At 35.0% G+C, this 13161-nt stretch overlaps 1 protein-coding gene across 1 annotated transcript; it reads right to left on the bottom strand.

Annotated features, from left to right (window-relative positions):
* Positions 1-990: 990 nt before the first annotated feature.
* On the bottom strand, positions 991-1452 carry LOC141556469 (large ribosomal subunit protein eL34-like). Its single transcript, XM_074290620.1, is given in 2 exon segments — positions 991-1290; positions 1292-1452. Coding segments are annotated over 2 exon segments (354 nt in total). The 5' UTR covers positions 1409-1452; the 3' UTR covers positions 991-1053.
* Between the last annotated feature and the right edge of the window lie 11709 nt (positions 1453-13161).

Below are 13161 nucleotides of genomic sequence, written 5' to 3'. Positions count from 1 at the left end.
TTTATTGAATGTAATTTTTATTGCATCATGATCTGAAAAGGATGCATTTACTATTTCTGCCTTTCTGCATTTGAATTTGAGGTCTTTATGTCCTAATATATGGTCAGTTTTTGTATAGGTTCCATGAACTGCTGAGAAGAAAGTATACTCCTTTATGTCACCATTCACTTTCTCCAAAGACCTATCATACCTAATTTTTCTAATATTATATTTACCTCTTTAATTTCTTTCTTATTTGTTTTGTGGTTTGATTTATCTAATTCTGAGAGTGCAAGGTTGAGATCTCCCACTATTATAGTTTTGCTGTCTATTTCTTCTTACAACTCTCTTAACTTTCTAATATAATATAACCAAAATTATTGTATGGGCACTCTTAATAGGCAATACTTATTTTAGTATTAATTCTTCCTCATGGAAGGTAAGAAGGAAGACAATCCTTTTCATTTATGTGGTATGCATTAAGAAGAATTATGCTACATAATAGAGTCAGAGATGTTTTAGAGTACCTCTGCTCCTAATTTGCCTGCTGGATATCAGTGACAAGAAGGTTCTAATTGTCATTTTTTAACTTGTTTATCCTATCCCATTGGTTTTATAACTATTACTTTTGACATTACTCTCAGTCTTATCTTTTTCTTCACCTTCAGCTGCAAATGATTCTTTTCATGATCAACATAGTCCTTTTTCTTCTTTTACTAAATACTGGTAGTTAATATCTTTGTTTTTTAAGAATATTAAGATGAAAGAGAATAACTTGTGGGACCCAAGAACATTTCATAATTTTTCCATTAAAATTAATTTAAAAAGGTGTTATGCTACAAATTTTTTCTTACATATAGTATTATGCAACAGATTTTGTCCATATGGCAAAAAAATAAAATCAAATATATTTCAATTCTTGAGTGTCTCTGTGATCTCATGAAAACTACCAGTGCAAGTCATTCATGCCTTTTCATCATTAGAATTGTGGTCTATGTTCTTTCATAGATGTTTTTTTTTTTTTTTTTTTTTTTTTTTTACTACCATTAAAAAAAAAAAGAACCTAAGTCCTTTTTATTTACTCTTTTGACTTTGTGCTTGTGCCTTCAACACCTTCACAACAATTTTCTGCTCTTCAATGAGGAAAGCACGCTTGATCCTGTCACGCACACATTTAGCACACATGGAGCCACCATAAGCTCTGCTGACATGCTTTTTTGTCTTTGAAAGCCTCATAAGGACTTTAGGTCTCACCGCACGAACACCTCTAAGTCTTCCTGGGCACACACCACAGGCCGATTTTGGTGCTTTTTCCGACTTTCTTGGTATAAAGGTAAACAATTCTGTTACCTGGGGTTCGTGACAGCCGAGTTTTGTTGGAAGCTGTATTGTAGGACAACCTCCGGCGGTATGTCAAACGCTGAACCATTTTTAATTTCTGCTGGGTCAGCCACCGGAAAGGGGAAAAGAAAGTCTTTCATAGATGTTTTAAAAAAAAAAAAAAAAAAAAAAAAAAAAAAAAGGATCCACTCAACATACAGAGAGTTTTCCTCTAGGTCTTTTAACATCTCCTAAATGACAGTGGAACTACCCTAGTTGTCTAAATTACTCTAACACCTAACAAATGACCACTCCATATCCCTTTTAAATTTTACATATCATTGATATCTCTTTTTTCACTTCCCAAGTTTAGTTTATCATTGAAAATATGTCACAACCTATTTGTATCTACTATGTACTCATATATTCCCCACTGGTATAACTACAACTTCGATTCTCTGGAAATATAGAGTTGCTCCAAGATATCAAGTTAAATCTGCTTAAACATTAGTCTTCTAGGATAATCACATTAAGTTTTTTACTTTATTTTTAACTTGTGGAATAAAACAAGCATTTCTATAACATAGTACAATTTAAAGAAAGGTGATTGTACATGAAACTGCAAATCTATACACAGTTTGCTTATTCCTTTCAAATAAGCAAAAAAGATATCATACAAATTTCTTTTTCCTTTTTTTTTCTTCCCTCATCTCCACCCTAGAGATGACTGTTAGACACAAAGGTGGGAATATATGTAAAATTATTCTATACGTTTCTATTTATCAACTCTTTGCTAATAGCACCTTTTTTCATATGTCTTCTATTGTTAATTTGGATATTTGTAATAGACAAAATAAATAATTTGCTCCAAATAATTTTTAAAACAATATTTTTAGTGTATATAATGTTTTCTTGGTAGTGTTCATTTTGTGGAAATCTTGCTTTTCTTGGTTCTATTTACTTTGTGGAAGTCTTTTCATGTTTTTTTCTAAAATCATTGGCCTTATCCTTCTTATTAGTATAGTAGTATTCAGTCACAATCATATATTACAGCTTGTTCAGCTCCTCCCCAATTGACGGGTAGTCTCTCTATTTCCAGTTCTTTTTCACCACAAAGAGAGCTGGTGTAAACATTTTAGAACGTATAGGCTCTTTTTCCTTTCCCCTTAATTTGGAAATAGAAGAAGTAGTGTTTTTCTTGGTCAAAAGTTATAGGTAGTTTAATAACTATTTGAGCATTTTTCCAGATTACTCTTCAAAATGGTTGGATCATTTTACAATTCCACCAACAATGAATTAGTGTATAAATTTTCCTCCATTTTTATCAACATTTGTCACTTCCTTTTTTTATAATTTTAGTCAATTTGATATATGTAAAATGATATCTCATGGCTGTCTTAATTTGCATTTCTCTTTATCAATAATGATTAAGGGCATTCTTTCATATAACTAGAAATTACTTTGATTTCCACATTGGAAAGCCATGTTTTACATCCTTCAACAATTTATCAACTGGGGAATGACTCATATTCTTAGAGATTTGTCAAAGCTCATTATATATTTTAGATAGGAGACTTTTATCTGATAAACTGTCTGTAAACATTTTTCCCAATTTTCCATTTTTCTTCTAACTTTGGCTACATTTGTTTTATTTGTATAAAACATTTTTTATTTAATGTAATTTTACACCTAATTTTAGCACCTACCAAGGTATTATCTTGTTTATTCATAAATCATTTGCATATCAATAAGTCTGATATGTTCTCTGTTCTAATTTTCTTGTACAATCTCTTTATCTGTGTCATGTATCATTTTTGACCTTTTCTTAGCAGTGATTGGAGTTCTTAAATCATTCAAAATTATTTTCTTTTACAATGGAACCACTATAGTTTCATATCTTTATTCACCTCACACTGCATCAGCCTATACAAGTCTCCCCAGGATTAAATGAATCAATCTTTTTCAACATTTTTATTATAACATAACAACATTTCATAACATTTATATACCACTTGACTCTGTAGTATCTCTTCCCTCCTTTAATATTGCTACCATTCTGGACTGTTAGTAAAGATAGTTCCTGCCCTTAAGGACTTCACAATGCATTTAGAAGGATTGACTTTTGGAAGGAAAATAGCACTGTCTTACTGTTATACAAGGGTGAACAAGAAGAAAATGTCAAAAGTCATTTGAATAAGATGAGAGGAAGACAGAATGGGAAACTTTTGGTAAATGCCTTACATTTTTCTCTAAAATTTGAAGCAAGGTTTTCAGCTGAAAGAATGGGAGGAAGTGAGGCAATGGAAGGCTTAAGGAAGAATCAAAGATTTTGTGGATAGTGAGATAGGGAATTGATAGGAGAAGTTTTGAAGGAGAGATGAAGGCCCAGTTCAGGTTATGTTAACAAAATTTGTAGATGACCTAGCCAAAGTGGTTACATTAATTTCTCTACCTTTGTTCAAGCAGGTGTATTATCTGAGAGTAGTAGTAGCTCATCTGGGGATCCAACCTGACAATTCAAATGAAAACCAGGAAATGTTATTATTTCTTCTCCCTTCTGCACTTCCTTCTCCTCCTCCTTTATGTTTTGATAACTTAAAATAAATATTAATAGCAATTTTTTCTGCTCTGGTCAGAAATGTTAAGGATTCTCCTTTCCCAGATTGATTCTTTTGTGACAGCAAATTGAGCAATCTTTTATTTCAATTCTTACCTAGCCCCTAATCATTGAATGGGCATTGCCGTAGATAAATCGAGACTTGGGAAAGACCTTAGTTTGAAAGCATCACTACATACTGACCCATCATCAGGCATATTAATCTTTGTCTTGACATTGAACTCCAATAACTATAAGAGAAAATAGGGTTGATGACTTTGGACAGTTCTGCCTCACACAAATCTAATTCATACACAAGTCAAGATGTCATGTTTATGATGTCACTGGACCTTTTTGAGAAAAAACAACATCTTTTTTTTAATTCATTTTTTGATACTTTTTAAAATTAATTTTATAATTATAACTTTTTTTTTAACAGTACATATGCATGGGTAATTTTTTACAACATTATCCCTTGCACTCACTTCTGTTCCGAATTTTCCCCTCCTTCCCTCCACCCCCTCCCCTAGATGGCAGGCAGTCCCATACATGTTAAATGTGTTATAGTATATTCTAGATACAATATATATGTGCAGAACCGAATTTCTTGTTGCACAGGAAGAATTGGATTCAGAAGATAAAAATAACCTGGGAAGAAAAACAAAAGTGCAAACAGTTTACATTCATTTCCCAGTGTTCCTTCTCTACGTGTAGCTGATTCTGTCCATCATTGATCAATTGGAACTGGATTAGATCTTCTCTATGTTGAAGATAACTTCCATCAGAATACATCCTCATACAGTATCATTATTGAAGTGTATAATGATCTCCTGGTTCTGCTCATTTTACTCAGCATCAGTTCATGTAAGTCTCTCCAAGACTAACAAGCAACATTTTCATAGAAGAAAGGTAGAGTATGATAGGAATGATTCATATCTAAGGTTTGGCAGGGTACAGTCAGCCATATGATAAGAGGACAAGGAATTCAAACTGTTAGAGCAGGGAAATTGCTTCATCAAGTATTCACAAAAAAATAGAAAGAAGGAAAATATGACTAAATGAAAGGGTAAAAAGATAACTAGGCAACCAAGGAATTAGGGGTTATGTTGTCCTCAAAGAGCAGAATTTGAAATTGGAAGGCATATGAAGAAGTGGAAAGCTAATAGATTATGACTAGAAAAGGAGATTTCAGAGTTTGTGGATCATGGCAAGATCAAGGATATGATGATGTGTATGTATAACTGAGAAGGAATAGAGAAGCAAGTCATGGGAAATGAATACTTTGGTCACATTGAGGAAGGAAATGGAGTGTTCTGAAGGTCTGATAGGAAGAGAATCTAGAACTGGCAATAGGTACCACTATCACTCAATAACTTCATCTTCTTTCAGGTCCATTGTAGAGGACTAAACATAGACTAAGCTGCAGGTCAGAGTTTACAACTCTCCTATTCCTGTGAGAAACAGGCTCAGGATTTAGCATGTTCTCCTAGGAAGGAAGCTGAGGCAGAGAGGTGCTGGCATGGCTCCCACGGGACAGAGCACAGGTGTTTCTTATCTCATGCTAGCTATGGAATAAACAGATTTGTTTTTTCACCTCCCACCAGACCAAACCTATGCTTTAATCTGCTTGCCTTCCAGCCCATCTGCCCGCAGGCTAAACTTCTACCTTGCAGTTTGGCTAATCCATTTACAACATTCCATATAATCCCCATATACCATTCAATCAAATCCTGAAAACTATTGTCTACAGATCTTCAGGACATACCATTTCCTTCCTCAATGTGTTCAAAACCTGGATCATAAGCTTTCTCTCCTTTCTAACTTCTGGTCTTGTGTTAGGGGACTTCAACATACATATTTCATCAAACACTCTAACCTCCCAGTTCCTCAAACTACTCATTTCCAGTGACCTACTCCTCTGATCTCTCTCCTTCCACTCAGGAGTAAGGAGAATGAGTGAAAATGCAGCCAGTAATAGAAAAGGTGGCCAGGGAGCCTGTGTAATTAGTAGAGAGTCAGGTCCTAGTGAGAACTTAAAGATAGAGTAGAAAAGACAAAGCACAGTGCTTACCTAATAATTGGTGCTTAATAAATGCTTGTTGACTTATCTTTGCCAATGTGATGGGTGAAACCACTTTACTTAGAAATTTGGAGCATATTTTCAAATGGTTGTTGAATGGTAGTTTATCTTTTATGGATCAATAAGTATTTATTAATTGCCTGCTAAGTGACAGGGATAAAAGCATAAAGAACTCCTACTTACAATTCTTTTTTTTTTCCTTTTCTTTTTTTATTTTATTTTATTTTATTTTATAATTATAACATTCTTTTGACAGTACATATGCATGGGTAATTTTTTACAACATTATCCCTTGCACTTACTTCTATTCAGATTTTTTCCCTTCCTCCTCCAACCCCCTCCCTCAGATGGCAGGCAGTCTTATATATGTTAAATATATTACAGTATATTCTAGATACAATATATGTGTGTAGAACCGAATTTTTTGTTGCACAGGAAGAATTGGATTCAGAAGGTAAAAATAACAGTTTACATTCATTTCCCAGTGTTCCTTTTCTGGATGTAGCTGGTTCTGTCCATCATTAATCAATTGGAATTGGATTAGCTCTTCTCTATGTTGAAGAAATCCACTTCCATCAGCATACATCCTCATACAGTATCATTGTTGAAGTGTATAATGATCTTCTGGTTCTGCTCGTTTCACTCAGCATCAGTTGATGTAAGTCTCTCCAAGCCTCTCTGTATTTCTCCTGTTGGTCATTTCTTATAGAACAATAATATTCCATAACATTCATATACCATAGTTTACTCAACCATTCTCCAATTGATGGACATCCATTCATCTTCCAGCTTCTAGCCACTATGAAAAGGGCTGCCACAAACATTTTGGCACATATAGGTCCCTTTCCCTTCTTTAGTAGTTCCTTGGGGTATAAGCCCAGTAGTAGTACGGCTGGGTCAAAGGGTATGAACATTTTGATAACTTTTTGGGCATAATTCCAGATTGCTCTCCAGAATGGTTGGATTCTTTCACAACTCCACCAACAATGCATCAGTGTCCCAGTTTTCCCACAGCCCCTCCAACATTCATCGTTATTTGTTCCTGTCATCTTAGCCAATCTGACAGGTGTGTAATGATACCTCAGAGTTGTCTTAATTTGCATTTCTCTGATCAATAGTGATTTGGAACACTCTTTCATATGAGTGGAAATAGTTTTAATTTCATCATCTGAAAATTGTCTGTTCATATCCTTTGACCATTTATCAATTGGAGAATGGCTTGATTTCTTATAAATTAAAGTCAATTCTCTGTATATTTTGGAGAGGAGGCCTTTCTCAGAACCTTTAACTGTAAAAATGTTTTCCCAATTTGTTACTTCCCTTCTAATCTTGTTTGCATTAGTTTTGTTTGTGCAGAAACTTTTTAATTTGGTGTAATCAAAATGTTCTATTTTGTGATCAATAATGGTCTCTAGTTCTCCCTTGGACACAAACTCCTTCCTCCTCCACAAGTCTGAGAGGTAAACCATCCCATGTTCCTCCAATTTGTTTATGATTTCATTCTTTATGCCTAAATCTTGGACCCATTTTGATCTAATCTTAGTATGTGGTGTTAAATGTGGGTCCATGCCTAGTTTCTGCCATACTAATTTCCAGTTTTCCCAGCAGTTTTTGTCAAATAATGAATTCTTATCCCAAAATTTGGGATCTTTGGGTTTGTCAAAGATTAGATTGCTATTTTTATTCACTATCTTGCCCTGTGAACCTAACCTATGCCACTGATCAACTAGTCTATTTCTTAGCCAATACCAAATAGTTTTGGTGACTGTTGCTTTATAATATACCTTTAAATCAGGTACACTTAGACCACCTTCCTCTGACTTTTTTTTCATTAGTTCCCTTGCAATTCTCGACCTTTTATTCTTCCATATGAATTTTGTTGTTGTTTTTTCTAGGTCATTAAAATCGTTTCTTGGGAGTCTGATTGGTATAGCACTAAATAAATAGATTAGTTTGGGGAGTATTGTCATCTTTATTATATTCGCTCGGCCTATCCAAGAACACTGAATGTCTTTCCAATTATTTAAATCTGACTTTATTTTTGTGGCAAGTGTTTTGTAATTTTGCTCATATAATTCCTGACTCTCCTTTGGTAGATATATTCCCAAATATTTTATACTATCGACTGTTATTTTGAATGGAATTTCTCTTTGTATCTCTTGCTGTTGGATTGTGTTGGTAATGTATAAAAATCCTGAGGATTTATGTGGATTTATTTTGTATCCTGCGACTTTGCTAAAATTCTGAATTATTTCTAATAGCTTTTTAGCAGAGTCTTTGGGGTTCTCTAAGTATACCATCATGTCATCTGCGAAAAGTGACAATTTGATTTCTTCATTTCCTACTCTAATTCCTTGAATCTCTTTCTCGGCTCTTATTGCCAAGGCTAGAGTTTCTAGTACTATATCGAATAGTAATGGTGATAGTGGGCAACCTTGTTTCACTCCTGATCTTACAGGGAAAGGTTCTAGTTTATCACCATTACATATGATGTTTACTGAAGGTTTTAAATATATGCTCCTTATTATTTTAAGGAATAGTCCATTTATTCCTATACTCTCAAGCGTTTTTAGTAGGAATGGATGTTGGATTTTATCAAATGCCTTTTCTGCATCTATTGAGATGATCATATGGTTTTTATTAATTTGATTATTAATATGGTCAATTATACTAATAGTTTTCCTAATATTAAACCAGCCCTGCATTCCTGGTATAAATCCCACTTGGTCACAGTGTATTATCCTGGGGATGATTTTCTGAAGTCTATTTGCTAATATCTTATTTAAGATTTTAACATCAACATTCATTAAGGAAATTGGTCTATAGTTTTCTTTCTCAGTTTTCGATCTACCTGGTTTAGGTATCAGTACCATGTCTGTGTCATAGAAGGAATTTGGTAGGACTCCTTCAATCCCTATTTTTTCAAATAGTTTACATAGCATTGGAGTTAGTTGTTCTTTAAATGTTTGGTAGAATTCACCTGTAAATCCATCTGGTCCTGGGGACTTTTTCTTAGGAAGTTGGTTAATAGCTTGGTCTATTTCTTTTTCTTAGATGAGACTATTTAGACTACTTACTTCTTCCTCTGTTAATCTGGGCAAGCTATATTTTTGAAGGTATTCTTCCATTTCATTTAAGTTATCGAATTTATCAGCATAAAGTTGAGCAAAGTAGCTCCCAACTATTGTTCTAATTTCCTCTTCATTAGTGGTGAGTTCACCTTTTTCATTTTCAAGACTATCAGTTTGCTTTTTCTCTTTCCTTTTTTTAATTAGGTTTACTAAGGGTTTGTCTATTTTGTTGTTTTTTTCATAGAACCAACTCTTAGTTTTATTAATTAATTCAATAGTTTTTTTACTTTCAATTTTATTAATCTTACCTTTTATTTTGTGAATTTCAAGTTTTGTGTTTGTCTGGGGGGTTTTAATTTGTTCCTTTTCTAGCAATTTTAGTTGTAAGCCCAATTTGTTGGCCCTCTCTTTCTCTATTTTATGCAAGTAGGCCTGTAGAGATATAAAACTTCCCCTTATTACTGCTTTGGCTGTATCCCACACATTTTGGTATGATGTCTCATTATTGTCATTTTCTTGGGTGAAGTTATTAATTATGTCTATGATTTGCTGTTTTACTCAATCATTCTTTAGTATAAGATTATTTAGTTTCCAATTATTTTTTGGTCTCTTTTCCCCTGGCTTTTTATTAAATGTTATTTTGATTGCATTATGGTCTGAAAAGGATGCATTTACTATTTCTGCCTTACTGCATTTGATTTTGAGGTTTTTATGCCCTAGTATATGATCAATTTTTGTATAGGTTCCATGAACTGCTGAGAAGAAAGTATATTCCTTTCTGTCTCCATTTAGCTTTCGCCAAAGATCTATCATATCAAACTTTTCTAGTATTCTATTTACCTCTTTGACTTCTTTCTTATTTATTTTGTGGTTTGATTTATCTAATTCTGAGAGTGCAAGGTTGAGATCTCCCGCTATTATAGTTTTGCTATCTATTTCCTCTTGCAGCTCTCTTAATTTCTCTTTTAAGAATTTAGATGCTGCACCACTTGGTGCATATATGTTTAATATTGATACTGCTTCATTATTGATGCTGCCCTTTAGCAGGATATAATGCCCTTCCTTATCTCTTTTAATTAGATCAATTTTTGTTTTTGCTTGATCTGAGATGAGGATGGCTACTCCTGCTTTTTTGGTTTTGCCTGAGGCATAATAGATTCTGCTCCACCCTTTTACCTTTAGTTTGAATGTCTCACCCTGTTTCAGGTGTGTTTCCTGTAAACAACATATAGTAGGATTCTGACTTTTAATCCAGTCTACTAACTGCTTCCTCTTTATGAGGCAGTTTGCCCCATTCACATTTATGGTTAGAAGGACTAATTCTATATTGCTTGCCATCCTATTAACCCCTGCTTATGCTTTTCCCCTTTCCTTCCCTTTTACCCTCCTATCCAGTATTAAACTGGTGAACACCACTTGCTTTTCACAGCCCTCCCTTTTTAGGATCCCTCCCCCACCTTAAAGATCCTCCCCTTATTTTACCCCTTTTCCTCGAAATTACTGTATTCCCTTCCCCTTAGCTTACTCCTTCCCTTTCACTTTTCAATGAAGTGGAAGAAGTTTCACCATAAATCGAATATGTCTATTGATACACGCTATGTTCATCTCCCTCCTTTCTTTCTCTCAGATATAATAGGTTACCTTTGCCTCTTCATGAGATGTAGTACCACCACTTTACACTTTTTTATGATATAATCTCCTTTCCACCTCTAGTTTCTAAGACAAATTGTACATATGTTCTTTACATATTTTTTTGACAGAAGTATAGTTCTCAAGATTTCTTTTTACCTTTTTAGAAATCTCTTGAGTTCTGTATTTGAAGATCAAACCTTTTATGTAGGTCTGGTTTTTTCATCAAAAATAGATGGAATTCATTTATTTCGTTAAATGTCCATCTTCTTCCCTGGAAAACAATGCTCATTCTTGCTGGGTAAGTTATTCTTGGCTGCATACCAAGTTCCTTAGCCTTTCGGAATATCATGTTGCAGGCCCTGCATTCTTTTAATGTGGACGCTGCTAGATCCTGGGTTATCCTTATTGTGGATCCTCCATATCTGAATTGTTTTTTTCTAGCAGCTTCCAATATCTTTTCCTTTGTCTGATGGTTCTTGAACTTGGCCACTATATTTCTTGGCGTTTTGATTTTAGGGTCCCTTTCAGTAGGTGATCGATGAATTTTTTCAATGTCTATTTTACCCTCTGTTTCCAGAATGTCTGGGCAGTTCTCTTTGATAATTTCCTCGAAAATAGTGTCCAAGCTCCTTTTTTCCTCCCATTTTTCAGGGAGTCCGATTATTCTCAAATTGTCTCTCCTGGATCTGTTTTCCAGGTCTGTTGTCTTTCTGGTAAGGTACTTGACATTCTTTTCAATTGTTTCATTTCTCTGGTTTTGCTTGACTACCTCTTGGTTTCTCCTTGAGTCATTCATTTCTACTTGTTCCAGTCTAATTTTCAATGATATATTTTCTTCACTCACTTTTTTTATATCTCTTTGTAATTGTCCAATTGAGTTTTTATCTTCTATGGAATTTTTTTCCATTTTATCCATTTTATTTTTTAGAGAGCTGATTTCTTTTTCCAGCTCACTAATCCCGTTTTCCTTGGAGTTGTTTACCTTTTCCAGCTCACTAATCTTGTTTCTCAATGATTTGATTTCTTTATCCACTCTGTCTTTGAATGCATGGGATGACTTCTCCAGGCTCTCTTGCCAAGCTTCCCTTTCCTTTTCCCATTTCTCTTCCAGCTCTCTTGTGAGAGCCTTTTTGATTTCCTCTATGAGGTTCTTTTGTATTGAGGAGCAGCTTATATCCCTCCCAGGGGATACATCTGGGGACAGTCTGTTCCTAGTCTCCTCAGCATTTGAAGTCTGCTCCCTCTCCACACAGAAGCTGTCAATGGTTAGAGCCCTTTTGAATTTTTTGTTCATTTTGTCAGAGCAGGAATGGAAGAAAATAAATTGACAAGAGAAACAGTTGGTCTGTTTTTTAGGGGGGATGGGGCTGTATGGTATTAATTGGCTTCCTCTACAGACTGGGGGTAGGGCAGCAGAGAGCCACTAACAGAACAGCAATGACTGTACTGAGTCTGCGCTCTGAGGCTCCGAGAACGCATGGAGTCAGTGCAGGTGGGGGTTGGGGGTGGCCGGGCTCTGAGAGACGCTGGCTTTCTGGGGTTTTAATCTTCACCTCCGGTGTTTACACCCTCTCTGCTGCTCCTGGCTTGCTGCCAAGACGGAGCATCCACACTGGGGCAAAAGCCCTTTCACAGAAACGGCAGAGATCACACCCCTCCCCCTCCAGTCTGAGCTGTGTGAGCTGCCTGTCTCGCTCTGGCTGCCTGCCCTCAGTCTGCGCCCAGTCTGATTGACCCTCCCCCGAGCAAACACAGACCTTTTCTGGCGACTTTCAAGGATGTCTTCTCTTGGTGATTATTTGTGGATTTCTTTCTGGGTCAAGCATTAAGTCAGAGACTTGTCATGAAGTAAGTTCTGAGAGAAAACGAGGAGCTCAAGCAGCTGTCTGCCTCCACGCCGCCATCTTGGCCGGAAGTCCCTACTTACAATTCTTACATTCTAATGAAAGAAACAAAAAATGAAGTCAAAGCCATTGGTAGGATACTTTAAATATTTTAACTCCCTTGAGGTTACCTAAGAACTTTGCAGGAGTGGTCAAATATAACATACCCAGCTTTCAGGTTAATAGGGGATAAGGTAGTCCAAGTGTTTCATGTGAAGCCTTATCAAAGATAAAATTGATCACTTTGGGGGATATCTAAAGATATTTAGATATCTAAAGAGATATCTAAAGAGATCCTCTGTGATTTAAGATACCCTATCTTTTTATTGTATTTTTATTTATTTCATTAAACATTTCACAATTATATTTTTTAACAATTTAATATTTTATTTTCCCCAATTACATGTAAAAACTTTTTAAAATTTGTTTTAAAATTTTGAGTTCCTGGTGATGAGCAAAATGAGCAAAACCAACAGAACATTGTTTGCAGCAACAGCAACATTTGGCAGATGATCAACTTTTATATTAATTTTTGCTCTTTTCAGCAATACAATTCCAAAAGAGTCATGATGAAAAATGCTATCAATATGCAGAGGAAAA

This window comes from Sminthopsis crassicaudata, chromosome 2, assembly GCF_048593235.1.
Source record: "Sminthopsis crassicaudata isolate SCR6 chromosome 2, ASM4859323v1, whole genome shotgun sequence".
NCBI lineage: Eukaryota > Metazoa > Chordata > Mammalia > Dasyuromorphia > Dasyuridae > Sminthopsis > Sminthopsis crassicaudata.
Note: the sequence above shows the minus strand (reverse complement) of the source record. Positions and strands in the feature narration are given on the sequence as shown.